General features: G+C 39.1%; 1 protein-coding gene across 4 annotated transcripts in view; it reads left to right on the plus strand.

Moving 5' to 3' along the window:
- LOC149170564 (uncharacterized) overlaps positions 1-16,449 on the plus strand; it is a 197,337-nt gene that overhangs the window by 60,468 nt on the left and 120,420 nt on the right. For 3 of the 4 annotated variants that reach the window (XM_089423924.1, XM_089423926.1, XM_089423923.1), the window contains one exon: positions 11,770-12,028. In XM_089423924.1, coding sequence (XP_089280050.1) covers positions 11,815-12,028 — 214 coding nt within the window. In that variant the 5' untranslated portion in view covers positions 11,770-11,814. Of the gene's footprint in view, positions 1-9,193; positions 9,312-11,769; positions 12,029-16,449 lie in introns of those variants that run through there. The other variant, XM_089423925.1, reaches the window with a different exon arrangement.

Below are 16,449 nucleotides of genomic sequence, written 5' to 3' on the forward strand. Positions count from 1 at the left end.
TAGATGATCTGAGGTCGAACATGGAGAGACATCGTCTGATTACCAGCCAATGATGGAAGCCGTTAATAGACACAAAAAGAATCACTGATAGTTATAATGACCCTCAAGGTATTGTAGTACATTTCGCAAGGTGTGAATAAATGATTTGATGTCGAATACCATAAGAAGTCTTTCGGTCGAAGGCCAGTGATGTCAACCTATCGCCGGAAGCGAGAAACTTGCCATTGATGTATGCAAGCCTCAAGGTACTGAAGGGTTGTTTCTAAGTCAACTTCTTGGATGATGTGCTGATGTCGACAAGAAGCGACTTGTCGTAGGAGGGCCTTGATGTATCCCACATCAACGACACGAAATGAGGTAAATATTTTGGAGATGAAAAATTGACTGACGACACAAAGTTCAGGAATGGCGGGCATGAAAATAAAGGTTTACTGTATTGTAAAGGATGAAGTTTTGAACTGAATGACTTCTCTTGAACATATCGGCAACACTGAAGTGAATTGGTAGCGTTGATCGAAAACAAAGTGATGGATGGTATGATAGACCAATGGTATGATAACCATCAAGCTGAATGACCCAACCCACATAGTCACAGTGATGAGGTGATAGTGTCACGTTCAAGAGTGACCTGCTACCATAAAGTGTTCTCGGTTTTTTGTTTCCATTTTCCCTAGTCATTTTTGACCAGTACCTCTCTATTTTTTATCAAGCTTGAGGAGGATAACATATGCTTGTTGTATAATTCCACCCTTCGGGTGAATCCCTTGCTATTTGATGTTTTAACGAGTCTAGCGAAGGTGAAACTCGGTCTTGTCTAGATGGACAAGTTTGTCGCTATTTAATGCTTTTAACGAGTTTAACGACAGATAACTCGGTCCTTTTCATGTTTAGAGAGTTTGAAAAGGAACAAAAAGGAAACTCCATAAGCTCTTTTTCGTAAAATAATCTCTCAAGTTCAAAAAAGCATAAAACAATACAAGAGAGAACCTATTGATCATGTTTGATTAACGAGTACCTTTTTCGTAGTTAATCTATCTCAAGCTCGAAGAAGGGGTAAAACTATACTGAGTAGATATCGATTGTAATCCATTAATGAGTTGGAAAAAACAAGCGCTCGACAATCTTTTCATATTTAGAGAGTCTGAAAAGAGCTTAAAGAGGACTCCGCTTTGAGGAACGAGTGGTGTCTAGGGTAGCAATTGGTTCCGGTGATGTTGCAACTTCTTAAAACATGTTGATTTATGTGAAGAGACTGGCTAATAAGACCACTCATTGGAACTGTTCCTCAAGAAAGGTAAAACAACCAAGTGAAAACGTATGATCGGCCAAAGGGATGGTGGTGATGGAATGAAAACAACCAAGGCTCATCTGACTAAAAAGGCTGATAGAATAGCAATCACAAGGGTTAAAATGGAAATGGGTTCATTTTTAGACAAGCTTGAACCATAGGAAACTGTGTTTGGATTCAGTTTCATGTTTACACTAGCTTGAAACGAAAAACTATGCTTGGATTCAGTTTCATTTTTACACAAGCTTAAATCGAAAAACTATGCTTGAGATTGGTTTACATTCCCCCTAGCATGATGAAAGGGAGAGTCCCCTGTAACCAGATGGAAGTCACGGAGGTGAAGCAAGATGATTATCCAACACCTTTTTGGCTTCGTCCAGATAGACAAAGGTGAATGGGGTGATTCCCTTCACATAACTTACAGGGAAACTTAACTTCACCACTAGGTGCATGCCCACCAAGCTTCATTTTATTCACTTAAGTAGACTACTCATGGCTATCAAGTGGATGGAATGAAGGTTCGTTTACGACATCAAGTGAAAGACTCGACTGGGATTTTACGAGATCTACTCAAAGACTTGACTTGGAACTTTGCTCCAGGGGACCTTGTTTCATTTTTAAATGAGCTCGACACAAGACAAGGAAATGTGCTCATACTCCTTGTTTCATTTTTTAACAAGGTTGACACAAGACCAGGATCTATCCTCATGGGGCCCGTTTCATTTTTTAACGAGGTTGACACAGTAAAAGAACCATCCTCTTAGGCCTGTTTCATTTTTCAACGAGGTTGACACAGTAAAAGAACTATCCTCATAGACTCTTGTTTCATTTTTTAACGAGGTTGACACAAGATAAGAACTATCCGCAGACAATCTGTTTCATTTTTTAACGAGGCTGACACAATAAAAGAATTATCCTCATATTCCTTGTTTCATTTTTTAACGAGGTTGACACAAGACAACGAACTATCCTTGTAGGCCCTTGTTTCATTTTTTAACGAGGTTGACACAAGACAACGAACTATCCTCGGACCCCTTGTGATCACAACTCATAAGACGTCATGAAAGAGAGATCTGGTTCCAATGCTCCCAGTACATGTACAACATTACTGAATTGATTGTCAGTTGATGTAGGTATGGAACTGGTTGCCACATAATTAACCTGTGGCGGGGATGATACCATTGGTACAAAAAGACCATTTAGGGAAGATGGTTGATTAGGAGCCATATTTGGACCAGGAAATGAAAGCTGGTCAACGGTGACAATTTTTCCTTCATGCGGGAAACAAATCACTCGAAAGAGTGTTGAAACAATAGCTCCCATGTCATAAACATAGTCGCACCCAAGAAGTAAATTGTAATCTAAGGGTCCTGGGACTACCATCACGTTCAGATAAACGGTTTTTCCTCCCAAGGTAATGGGTAACCAAGGGAGGATCCCTAATGGTCAACTCGTTCCTCTGTTAAAAGCCAACAGATTCTGGGTAACTGGCATAACCAGCGACGAACCAAGCTCTTGCCAAGCAGTTGAGGAAAGGATGCTCTCATCTATAATAGTGCCAGATACAATCATATTACAAACTTGTACTATGATCTGGAAAGGCACATAAGAAGGAAGGCGGAATCCTGCTAGTCGATTCCAATCAAAGGAAGTGACTAGACTACTTGGAGGGGGTACCGTAGAAACGAGAGGATTAACCCCTTGAGTTACGAGAGCGGGAGGATTTTCCTCCTGTCTTGATGGAACAGGAGGACTGCCCCCAAGCTCATTAGAATCTGAAGAAACAAAAAGAACCTGAGTGGTATCATTTTCACTCTCTTCAGGAAAGGTACGATTAGCTGAAGGTGGAATCGGGTCAAATGTTACCTCGACCTGTTGATTTAGGTTGGGTATAGACTCATAGGATTCACTTTCAGAGAGATTGGTTTCGACTGACGGTTGATTTTGGTCAGTCAATTCATCAACTAGTGAAGGATTAAGGGATAGTTTTCTATAACCAGATGGAAGTTGCTGCGGTGAAGCAGGACGGTTATCCAACACTCTTTTGGCTTCATCCAGATAGAGACGAAGGTGAATGGGATGATTCCCTTCACATAACCTACATGGAAACTTGACTTTTCCCTTCTTTCCATGATCTTTACTGCCACTAGTTGATGGTGTGTCACCAACATGATCTCCAGAGGTTGATGACATAGGATGATGTGAACGGGAAGACCATTCTTCTAATATGTGAGGAATATTAGGACAATTTCGAAGAAAATGGTCTCCTGTACAAAGTTTGCATGGATATCAAATTTTGTGAGGCTTGATGTACGGTCTCTCATCATATGTTGCATTCAAAGCAATGGTTGCTTGGTTGCCCCTCTGCTGAATTTGCTTCTTCTTCTTGTTCTTCCCTTTCTTCTTCTTTTTAGCCACCTGGTTACTAGTACCAATACTTTCACCAGGCGAAGAGGAAGAAGGGGAGGAAGAAACAACCGAGGAAGAAGGCAAAGGGTCAACTTTAGGATCAACTAGAGGTTGATTTTGTCCAGTTGGAGGTGTACTTGATTGCGGAGAAATCACGACATTTTGAACCAAGGAGGTTGAAAACAACCATACTGGCAAACCAATGGTAAATCTCGGAAGGGATAATGTAGCCATATATGGAGCACCAATATCTCCAAATGGAGGAAAAGGACTAGGATTCCCATCAAAAGGAATTCCTTGATTGGTGGACTCTAGATTTGTCGCCACATGCTTCAACCTAAGATCAACTAAGGAATGAGGATGTTATTCGTGGTCAATTAATTTTTACGACATTGGAACACAACTTCGCTTTTCATTTTTAAAGAGTCGAGAAAAAGCAAAAGATGACTTTAGTTGCCTTCGATGTTTAATGAGCTTGAAGGGACAAGTGCTTAGATAATCCTTTTCTTTTAAAGAGTTGAAAATGAACGAAAGTGACTGCTCTGGAGATTCTGGACAAGAGGGTTTATCAAACAAATCGCAAAACTGCAATATACACCTTGGTGATAAATGAAGGAGAAATTACCAAGGATTTAACGTACGGCAACCAATCTTCCCAAATGCTGTGTTCGGTGCATTGCAATCGGTAAGGCGACAGACTTGGCTTCCTAGGGATAAAGGATTTCAACTTATTAGGGTCTCCCACTATATACTCGACGGTACAAGGAGCACAAGTCTGTACTAGTACTTATCGAATCAGAGAGGAGGAATCACCCAACCTCAATGAAAATGACAACCACTAGGTTTAAAGACGCCGGAACACGTCTCTAGCCTAGACCTCTAGATGTTTTCGTTAAGTTCCAATGCGTTATTAGATTAATTGATGTAAATTTTAGGTTGATCTTGCTTAAAATTTGCCTTTGAAGGTTCACCACGAGATGTTTTCCGAAATTCCTAAAAATGCAACTAGAATGAGAAGCACTCCTTCCATTTAATTTCAGCAATGAAAATCCTAGCTATGAGGGATAGAGCATACAAGTACTTTTTGAACAAACAACAAAGAGCACAAACTAATGCAATTCCCTAAACCATTCCTTTCAAGCATTCACAAACTTTAATATGCACAATGCATGTTTTTCTTTTCAGTTTCTCTTAATGTGAATGATGCAATAAGAAAAACTAATGCACAAACGATTCAGAACTCTTTTCATAAAAAATGACGATTTGTGACAATTTCTTTTAAAGGGAAAGGAAGACTATAAACGACACTTTCAACTTTTAAAGAAATGAAGATTTTCGACACTTTAAATGAAAGTTTGAATCAAATGAACAAAGAAATCAATCGATAATTCATGAAGGAAGATGTTACGACACTTCATTTTTCGAAGAAAATGATGATTTTACGACATATTTCTATCGACAAAAACAATCGATTATATTCTAACTTTGACTATAGACTGATAATGACAAAGAAAACATTAAAGAAACATTAATCAATCTAATCAAAGTAAGGCTGGCTGGCTAAGGAGATGAAAACACTGTTTTCAGAGATAAGACATCATTGATATTCAACAAGCAAGCAATCAGAAGAATTTTGGCAAAAATTCAATCCAAAGGTGGGAATTTAACCTAAGGTTGATCAGCGCAGGTCAAAGAGGGGCTAACTGCACTGCATAGCACTGTCTCTCACTAAAAACTGCGCTGATTTCAATGAATTGAAAACTGATCAGTGCAGGTCAAAGAGGGCCAGTCTGCATTGATCAGTGCAGGCCAAAGAGGGCAAAACTGCATTGATTAAAATATTCCTTTGTTAATCAGCACAGGTCAAAGAAGGCCTAAGTGCAATGCATCGCACTGTCTCTAAGGCTAGCCTGCACTGATTCCTGTGAGGCCACTCAAGAGTCATCTAACCTCAAATTTTGACCAAAATTCAATGCAAAAGGCTGAATTACAACAAGTAAAGTATGTCCAAGGTGTCTAAGGAGGTGATAAGCTACTAAAAGGGATAGGATCTCTTCCCCAGCGGAGTCGCCAATTTGTTTTGGGCAAATTTAGTGTTTCTTCAAACGCCTAACCCTCTAGACCTAGTAGCTAGTCTAGAAACAACAGACAAAGTAATTCGTCGCTTTTCCTATACTTAACAGATAAGAGAAGGAAGGAAAGGAACCGACCTGTAACTTTTGCTTGATACCTCTCTCCTTTGACCGAATTCGCTGCTCCTTTCCGTACTTAACTCGCTTGGGAAGTACCCGCACACAAACTGAGACAGAAACCCATCAAAGCATACAGTAATGACGATTTGTTAACTAAACATATCATAGAATCAAGAATACGATATAGAACATATAAACACATGAATGGAAAAAGCATAGAATTCTTTATTGATAAAAGGAAAGATTACAACCCATGTAGATGCATGCTGGATTCAATGTCATCCTTCTAGCTTCAAACCTTCTCTCGTCATGAAGCAACAATTTGACATCATTACAATACTCTTACTAATCTCATTCAAACATCATTTCCTTAGCTCAAGAAATTCCAACCTAGACCAGCCTTTGAATGCTTGGTCAATTTATAGCTGAATGGAGGAGGTTAAGCCATTAATGGCCCTCATGAATGCTTTGCCAAAATTGGGAAGTGGTTCCATGGAGGAAGGGATAATGGATTAAGGTTCATTCATCCTCTTCCTCATCCAAATGCGAGCTCAATCCATCTGGAAACTTCCAGAAGCATCCATTGGATGAGGAATCCAATGGATTCATTTTAAAAATTCGATGAATCTCGCTCATCGTAGGTGAAACAAAGGCTAAGTGCAATGCATTGCACCCAGTCAGTGTAGTTGGTTGCAATGCATTGCAGCCTGACAAAAGGCTCCCTGCGCTGATCTCTTTAGGGACAATTTTTGGATGAATGGTGACATGGAAACTCTTGGGAAGCAAGCATGATGTAGGTTGACCTCATTAGGGAATGAAAACAACTGAATTAGGGATTGATGGACCCTAGTAGTACGGATCTGGAAGTCGGGATTGATGTGCCCAAATTGACCTGTAACAATGAGGAATCCACTGATCTTTTTGTCCTTTCCCAACTGTCTTTGGTGATTGCTCTTTCACTCTTGCTTGGGCATTGTCTTCACCTCAACTCTGATACCATGTTAAATTTTAGGTATGTTCTATGCTTATATCAATTTATTTCAATTTTCACAGTTAGCTCAATACCTTTTCCAGATCAGCAATCACGTTAGCGTTAAATTAAACTGCAGATAGAACGTAAACATAAATCGTAGAAGACAAGCCAAGACAAGAAGACACAAGATGTGGCGCTAGCCAGGGACAAACTCCAATGTGGGGAACCTTCAATTCTTCTTATATGTTCTTCAATAGTTTAGCAGAGAGAGAGATAGTACGTTTACAACAGAGGTCAACACTTTGACTTATCTAGATAAGAGATAAGAGCATAGATCATCTCTAAGAAGATGATACATGAGATCAGTTGAAGACATGCTGCTTCAACTGATTCTCCAAGGTGACTCCTTCACCTATCGTTGTGCGGCATTTCGTCATCATGTTGCACCTCACCATGCTGTACCCATCATCACTATGCTGCATCTCATCATGCTTCATTAATCATGACTGTACCCATCACTATACTGCATTATGTGCCATTGCTGCACCATGTTGCCATACTGACCTATGCGATGGCTGCATCTTGCTTGCTTGTTGTCCCTAGCATATTTGTTGTCTTTTGCATGCTTGTTGTCCTTTGCATGCTAGTTGTAACATTGCATGCTTGGTGTATTTGCTGCTAAGTACCATACAACTGTCCCGATGTTAGTTAGTTGTCCCTTACATGCTGCTCTCCTTTGGAGACAAATGCTCTGGCTGTTCCGGCTGTTCTCGGCAGTTCTGGCAATTCTGGCAGTTCCTGGCAGTTTCGGCAATTTCTGTTGTTCCCGACAGTTCCCGGCAATTCCGGTTGTTCCTGGCATTTCCGGCTTCTGCCCTTTGCGTCAGCTTTCCCGCCTGTTCTGGCAGTTCTCGGCAGTTTCGACAGTTTCGGCAATTCTGACTATTCCCGGCAGTTTCGACAATTTTGGCTATTCCCGGCAGTTCCGGCGGTTGTGGCTTTTCTCGGCAGTTCCAGCAGTTCCGGCTTCTGCCCTTTGGATTAGGGCAGCACTATCCCTTAGGATCTCTCCTATTAAAACTCAAAGACAAGTAGAGAGGAAGAGATCCCAAGTGTGTTGAAATGACTTGAAGGCCACCTCTGTTTATACTAAAACGTTGAGCACAAGTGGGGTTTATTTGGTTGTTGGCCGACCTTGATGAATTGCCCCATAACACAAATAAATTCATATCTCCATGAATACTTATCGGAATCGGATGATCTTTAGATCAATCCTACACCTCTTGATGAGAGGGATCCAAGAAAAATATCAGCTTCCATTAATAAGATGACCCACATGGAGTTTGGCCCTAGTTGCCAATTTTAACAGTTTCGGCAACTTACAACTGAAACGTGTCTTGGCTACTTGCACAGTTTCTGTCTCCCTTCCTATCTCTGAATGCTGGAATCTTTGTGGAGAATTTCTACGAAAATTCTCTTCCTAATCTCTCTGCTGAAATGCCACAGCTGCTGTCTCCCTCTGTGCCCTTGCTATCACTGCAAATCACTATCTCTGAGTGATCTTCAATGCCCCAACAACTTGCCCTTATAATCTCTCAATGAGAAACCCACGGCCACAATGTAATCCCAATCGATTGTTGGGAGTCACGATTGCCGTTAGACCAAAACCTGCAGGTGTTAGTCAACGATCCCATCGCTAGAGATAAGGATCCACGAGAGGCGGTTAGTCCATTTCGAGAAACACACGGGGAGCGTTGGTTTATCCAATGTCTAACATCGATGGATAAGATCATCTTGACCCCATCAAGTGACTTTTCCAGAAGTCTCTAGAGCAAAATTGATTTACCTCGATCAATTTGATTTAATTAATCAGTTTTCTTAAGTTAGACTTAGGAAAATATTAATAATCGGCCAATTAATCTAATTAAGGTATTTTCCTTGGAAATATTTTCTGGGTCTTGGAGATAATTATCCTCCTACGTTCCTTAGCCTCGTAGACACCACAGGGACTAGAACACCTGACCGCTGCTACAAAAAATAACAGGAACCTCTTGAACCGGCTGCTTGGTTTGATTTTTGGTGGAATCAGCCATTCATAGAAAAAATGATCAGTTTTGTACAGAAGTTGTCAGTTCAGACTGGAAAGACTGGTTCCATACACCTAATTCTAAATCTCTTCCCTATCTAAAGCCCTAAACTTTGCATATTTGCTTTGAATTCACATGGATGTCTATGAATGTATGTTTTTTAATCAAAATTTGAATAATTTTGTATATTTTTTGGTTTACTGTTTTTGTGTCCGGTTTTTTACTGGCTCTTGTCTGATTGCAGTTTTTGGGGTTGAATGGTTTAGCAACTTTTCTGGTTCTTATAATATTTTTGGGAGTAAAACTTGTGCCTTAGATGAGCTTGAAAAGAGCATCTCAAGAATGGAGCAGCTCAGGAACAAGTTATGGATCCCTTTATTTCTTACTGTGTTTCTGTTATGTACGTGCTATGTTTCAATTTGTATTCGTAGTTGTTGAGGCAACATCTATGATTATGTTGGCATGCAAATGTTAACCTATAGGGTCTAGAATTTCATGTCAAATAGTGGACTATTAATATGCATAAAGATGGAAAATGTTGATGTATGTACAATGGAATCATGGATAAATGGTTGGTTTTGTTTGTTATTAATTATAAATTATAATCTATATGCAAAGGCATGGAATGACAAATACAAATATGCATGTGAAACCAAACTTGTGGTCAGTTGGATGTTGAAAGTGGTTTTGTATAATTCCCTTGACTCAAGGGAAAGAGCTAGGTGAAAATAGGCTTTAGTCATATGGTTTCATGATTTGATACTTTTCTCTTATGATATATTGATATGTCCCAAGAAATCAATACTCACTTAGTATGATGAAACACACCCAACCCGTTGACTATCTTTAAATCTTGAACTTTGTTGATTTTGACAAGATGCGTACCATGAACTACAACATTGACAAACATTAGGAGCAGTGAGTTGGGAACTTGGGATTTACGTTTAAACCAAACAACCACACTGGATATGAGATAAGCTCTGGTTGTAGTAAAATCTGGAGATACCATCATTGTGTCCCCACTTCATACATCTATCTTTGTGGATCATGCACATGTGTGTGGTTATAAGGTTAAAACTTGAATAAGAGCTTTGTGACATTTCTTATGTTCTAAATGTTGTCGTGATTATTCTCTGTCTCTCTCTCCTAGTTGTTCAAGTCATGTGCAGAGACATTCTTTCTTTTTATTCAGTTTCTTTTCTCTGAAATCTTGGTTGAAATCATCATTCAACATCAGGCCAAATGTTTTGTTTATGTTGAAAAACCACCTACAAGCTAATAACCCCTTGTAGGCATTTCATCAAACACTAAGCTAAACTTTGATTTCTGACTCCAATAAATATTCAGCAGTAATGTATTAAATTCCCACACTTTCAACAGCTATTTATGAGCATAAATACAAATAACCAAGTCTGAAAATTATTTGCAGTGGAAATGAACGGCAAATAGTCACACCATTTGACACAATACCTTTTGGCAATGCTCCTGGATTAACCCCGAAGGGAAAAGCAGTCACAAGAGGGAAATATTATTAATGAGTTCCAGAAAATTACAGTGAACTTTACAGCCGCAATTTCCAGCAACAAATTCCTTGGTACTTATCTCACAAATCTGCCCCAAAATTCTAGATGCTATACAGACCTGCAACAAATCCATATGGTTCTGTCCTATACAGCCTGTTATACTACTGTACTTCCTCCTCGAAATGCATACGAATTCCCTTGCAATTCAAGCCCTCTTTCAGCTGTAATAATTGCTGGTAAGGTGCGTTGGGATTTGTGTCCTTTCACCCAGCCTCATTCATATTTTTTTCATCTCTCCTTTTCCCTCCCTCCTCATTACAATGCTTATTAATGAATCAATATGTGCGTCTTCACTTCCCCCTTCTCCTTTTATGAAGTCATTAATGAGTAAAACCCCTAGCCCTATAGCTCAAGGCAGCCAAGATTAAATCTTGCCATCTCAAGATCAGTGTTTGTGACTTAATCTTTCATTGAGATGACTTAAATCACATAAGTCAATCAAATTTTATAAAGTCACTTTTAGTCATTAAATAATAAAAGTACACTTTAGTACTTTACCCTTTATAAAATCACTTTATAAATAAAGTTTCTAGGAAGTGACATTTGCTTAGTCACTTCTGCAGGCTAGGCACTGCCACTGCAGAAGTACCCCTGAGCTACAATTTCTAACAGTTTAGACAAGTTTAGAATGACCAAATTTCTAGCTTCCCTACTTTAGGCCTTTAATATAGTTTGTGAAGGTGGATGGTTGAGGAATCACCATTTTGAAGCTGTAGGTGCAAAATATTATCTATGACTACCTAAATTAGCAAGGCAATAGGCACATCAGGATAATAGGAGAAACATTTTCTGCTTGTTTATAGGCCATTGGTTGGAATTTCTGTGGTAGTTTTGGTACACAGCCCCTTTGAATGTCTTCACAACTGACACAAGAGCTGTAGTGCATTTAAATTTCAGGCTTATTTGTGTGATGGTTCAAGCAACAGATTAAATGACCACTATCAGTAAGTACTTTTACCACAAAAGGCAAGATTTGGACAGGATACTCTCAAATTTCAATAACTAGTGTGGGATTTCATTAGATAAGTTTTGACCTACTATGAGACCTAATGCTAACACTTTTTTTACCAACAACAATATTTGATTTTTGTTTGTGCCATTTTTTTGAAGCTAAGGAATCCACTTGTTTGTGTTTTCAATTTGAAAGCTGAGAATATCATTTAGTTAAGTCTTCTGCTTGACAATTTTTTTTTCCACTTATACTGATTTTCCAAACTTTTCTATGGTCTTTTAATAGACTGTGACCAGGACTTGGTTTCTGCCTCCTTGTGGTCTGTCCAAGATGTATAATGCCAGGAAGTATCCTGCAGTTAGTTTGATGCCTCCTAGGTCGCAAGGTCCTGAGCAGCACATGGCTAGCCCAGTCCCGATGGTTTCAAACAACACAAATAATAGTCCTGTTGCATCTGGGATGGCGTCAAAGCAACGTCTCCGGTGGACTCCTGATCTCCATCAGCGCTTTGTGGATGCTGTTACAGAACTTGGTGGACCAGACAGTGGGTATTTGCAACCCTCTGTAATTAATTGCTCTTTGTTTTGGTTCTCGTTGCCTTTGAATGGTGTATTGGAGTGGAAACTCTTTTACAACAAAATGATGATATCTAGCTTAATTTGTCAAATACCACAGCTTTGCAATTCCAAGAGTTGTAAAATGGTTTTCCTTTAAGCCAGACTTTGCATGTTTTGAAAAGAAAAATGTGGCTTTTATGAGAAATATTTTGTATAATTTTCTACAGAACAATTTATACAAATTGCAGTACCTGGACGTGCAGAATTATTTGCTTGTTAACCTATTTTTGCCATAAAGTTAAAAATTCAAGCAGTTTTCTGATTTATATTCTTAACGTTCAAGATTCTAAAATGTGATGATTGAAATCTATTTTTGTTCAATATAATTAGTTGAATCTGAATGTCAAAATATGTAAAGTAGCAGCTGTTCAATGTGCAGGAGAATTAAAATGGGAAAATCAGACCTGAGATGAAATCTATGAGGAATTAGATTATAGGCAAAGAATACCATATTATTATGGTCAAAATGGTAAGTTAATTAGTTTGAATTTACTTCTGAGAAACAAACATTGAAAATATTAGGGATGCCAATTGGCCAATACCTCAAACAAGTGAAAGGAGATGAAGCTTAAAGGTGAATATTGAATAATGGCTCCTGTGAACAGTGAAAAGTATCGTGTTCAAGCTGCTAGTCTCAATTTCTTTTGAGGGATGGTTTTGGTGCATTTGTGTCTATGTTGAACAGATTTTGGGTAATTGTGAAGTGTATATATCCTTTTTTTATGCAGAGAATAAAGAGACTTATGTTCATTATAAGGTCACATCTATTACATTTAGTGTCACATATTTCTGAACTGCACCTTTTATTGGTAGGAAGGAAGAAAGAAATAAATTATATTAAAATTGACAAGTAATCAAAACCGGTCAATGGGACTAGAAAGTTTAACAAGTCATAACATTGTTTTGGGATATCCAGGGGCATCTCCTAGGTGCAAAAAGAAATCACAGAATAAAGATAGAGGCTAGCGAAGAAGCCTTTACTAACACTGTCTTTGCCTTAGGATATCCATGAAGGCAAACTCCTGGAAGGAATGAATTGAGGTATTGTTTGTTTGCAATAGATCACACATTGGAGCAATATGGATTGGATTTTATCCTACTGTACACAGTTTATTAGCTGTAAATGAGGTCCCCAAACCTCAGAACCATAGTGAACAATGGGTTTGATAATTGCATCAAATAGGTCCATCATCAAGGGTATGGCCTGAAATTGTACAAGGAAACATTGGCACTGAAGCATACCCTTTACTAAGTTGGGGTTGGGAAGTATGCCTCAAGCTGAATCTAGGACTATTAAATGGTGCTACCAAGTAATTGAATATTGTAGTAATCTCCACCTCCTCCTTTTGGAGAAGTGAAAGGAAAGAAGAGTTCTTTTATAGGTGATAAGGATCATAACCATAATTTGTTAAGCTTCCATGCTTAACCCTAGTGGTACTCTTCATGATGTCAGAGAGTCCTTGGGTTGTATGAAACACATAGAGAATATTCTCATAGTCTTTTAGTAGCAACAATGAAAAATTTGAAGATGTTAATATCATGCAATGTCTAAAGCAATGTGTCTCAACAAAAAATGAAAGGACTTCTTGAAGTCCTTAAAACATTATAAGAGTTTGGAGGATCGCTTATTGGCCTCTTTAATGAATAGATTGAAGTGTAAAAACGTGTTCAAAGATCCAGTAATCTCTTACAAAAATTGCCTATCCTTTGGCTCTAAGTTTACTTTTTCTCAAAATGCTTAAACTTGATTATAATAGTCTAAGCACGACAAAAGTATGTCCAATCATAACAGTCTTATAATCTAAGTCACATGACATGAAGACAGAAGACACAAAGGTCATATGGTATGAGCACTAACATTGGACATGTTGACCCTAGAAATAGGACACCATAGTTTTTCAGCATGATGTAGATTTCTAGTCAATAGCCTTGTGTGCCCCTTTGATTGTTGAAATTGGGTAGCATTGGAAGGTACTCTCACATGCCCTTGGTGCTAGGCTTATGAGAGATAAACACCTACAAAATGTGAGTGTGTGGGCTTTGTACCCGAAGTGATGGGTTTTTGTGCCCAAGAAAAACATTTATTATTCTAACTTAATGTTGAGGTTGATGTGGGAGGTTTCTTGAAGGACAAGGGGGCTTCCAAAGGGATCAATGGACAAGTATAAGTAAGAAGCCAATGCAGAGGCTTGCGCACAACCGTACAAGAAGATCATGGGTTATTCTTCTTGTGAGGAGCAAGAGGGCTAGAGGATATCCAGCCACAGGTTGCTAAAGGAGACACAGGAGAAAGATTGGAAGAACTTTTCTTTCCAAAGGATCACTGCAGTGTAAAGTAAGGTGGCCGAGGTCTATAGGGCTACCCACAAATGAAGAAAGATGCTACCTCAACAAGCAGGCCAAGCCTCAAGGACAGCACATAAGAGGTTGAGGCTAAAAGGAGAGGAGGCTTGGTAAGGCCGAGGTCTGTTTGGGCTTGTGGTGGACAATGAAAGGCTTGTTGGCAACAACAAGGAAAAATGATTAGGTCGAGGGAACTATTGGAGAAGTTGTAGGCCACAAGGAGCAGGCAAGGGGGCCAAAGGCCCAAGGGAGTAGGCTAAGGCCTGACCGGGACTACAACAGGTTGGTTGAAGGTCAGAACAAGGAGACTGAGTGCCTAAGCAATAGACTGCAAGGGAGGACAAGGGCTGTGGAATGAATGAGGCCGAGGGCATAAGGAGGCCGATAGGGTGTTGATTGTGGAGAGAAAATGTGACTGTTTGCTATGGGAATGTTGAATAAGCAAACCGTGAGCTACAAGAGAACTACCAGGTGAGCGGATTGTTGTTTGGATGGCTTAAGGAGGGTTGGTAAAACCCTAGTTTGGTGCTAGTGTAGTTGGGATGCTATAAGTGTATATATTGGGTAGATAGGGCTTAGAGGACAAAGCCTCAACCTAGGTGATTTGGTCAAAGGGATTGACCTGGTTTGAGGATCAGTTGGAAGGGATATCCAACTATAGTTTGTGGATGGAAAGAATCAGGCTAGTATTGTTGGTGAATGAGTTGTGAGATTATGCCAACACCCAATGAAGGCACAAAATGATGGGAGTGTTTGTGAATGGTCAATGTGGCAGGAGTTTATATAAGTCATTGCTGAGGTGGTAGAGAGCATGAGATGACATGGCAATGAAGGCAATGCTATTTTCCTCTCTTATAATATCTCGTCTCCTAGTGTGTTTCGCTCCCGTATTCTCTCTCCTACTTATAGTCTTTTATCTCCTATTTCTATTCCTATTCTCACTCAACCATTCACTCTTTTGTTCCTATTTTCCCTTATACTTCTGCTCCTTGTCATCCCCCTAATTCGTCTTCACATTTCTCTCAACTATTCATAGTTTTCCTCCTTATTTTCCTCCGTTTTTTCTTCAACAAAAAATCACATTAAGACCCCTAAAACTATAGCAAGTCGAATTTGTTAAAGATACTTTGAGGAAGGAAAATTATGCCAAATCAAATTGCGAAAGATTGTTTGAGGGAGAAAAATTAGCGCAGTTGAATTACGTGACACAAAATTAGGCAACTCAACCTAGCTAAAATTACCTTGGGATATTTCTATCATGGAGAAAATTTGTGAATAATACTTTAAGGAACTTTTTCCCTAGTCAAATTAGCTATATTTGATCTTAGAGATATTTTTATCACATGACAACTTGGAGATTCTTTAGTTCAGCTCAGGCAAGGGCTATGTAATGCGGTTTTCTTCTACAGTTAGAGTTTAGTTCAACCAACCGCGCACATCAATGATCATTAATGGAGAATTCGACCTCATGTTCCTCTTACTACAAATTGAAGGGGGAATTGATTATAGATACAGGGTAAGTCCGACATTCCAATTTGAATTGTCTTGAGCAAACAAGCGGCCTATTGTATTGAGATTTCTTCATCATTCTCCTTTTACTCTCTTCTAGCTCTTATTATCTTGTGTCTGAATATCATCATCTTCAAGTCTGTAATAGTCACCTTGGTGCTTCCAACCTTTTGGCTCTTGTGGAATAAGGCCCAGTTTTGATCCACTATGTCTCTCTGGGTTTGTTTGATGTCTCAATGATATTTTGTGCAACCTAATAACAGTCAATTCAGCTATATATTTTGGTAATTAGCTACTTAAATATGCTTTCTATACTTACTCTATTTTTCCACAAACAAGGCTGATTTGCAAATGACCATTCCATGTTAAAGTTAAGAATATGGCACACCTGTTTAGCCACTAACTTGCTGGTCAAACAGTCTTTATTTTGGTGTTTTTACATGATATATTACAGATTTACATGTTAGAACAACGGGTCTTAAGATTAGGGACACCC

This window comes from Pinus tabuliformis, chromosome 4_2 (genome assembly GCF_031772625.1).
Source record: "Pinus tabuliformis cultivar Carrire ecotype Pingquan chromosome 4_2, CPIR1, whole genome shotgun sequence".
NCBI classification, from domain to species: Eukaryota; Viridiplantae; Streptophyta; class Pinopsida; order Pinales; family Pinaceae; genus Pinus; species Pinus tabuliformis.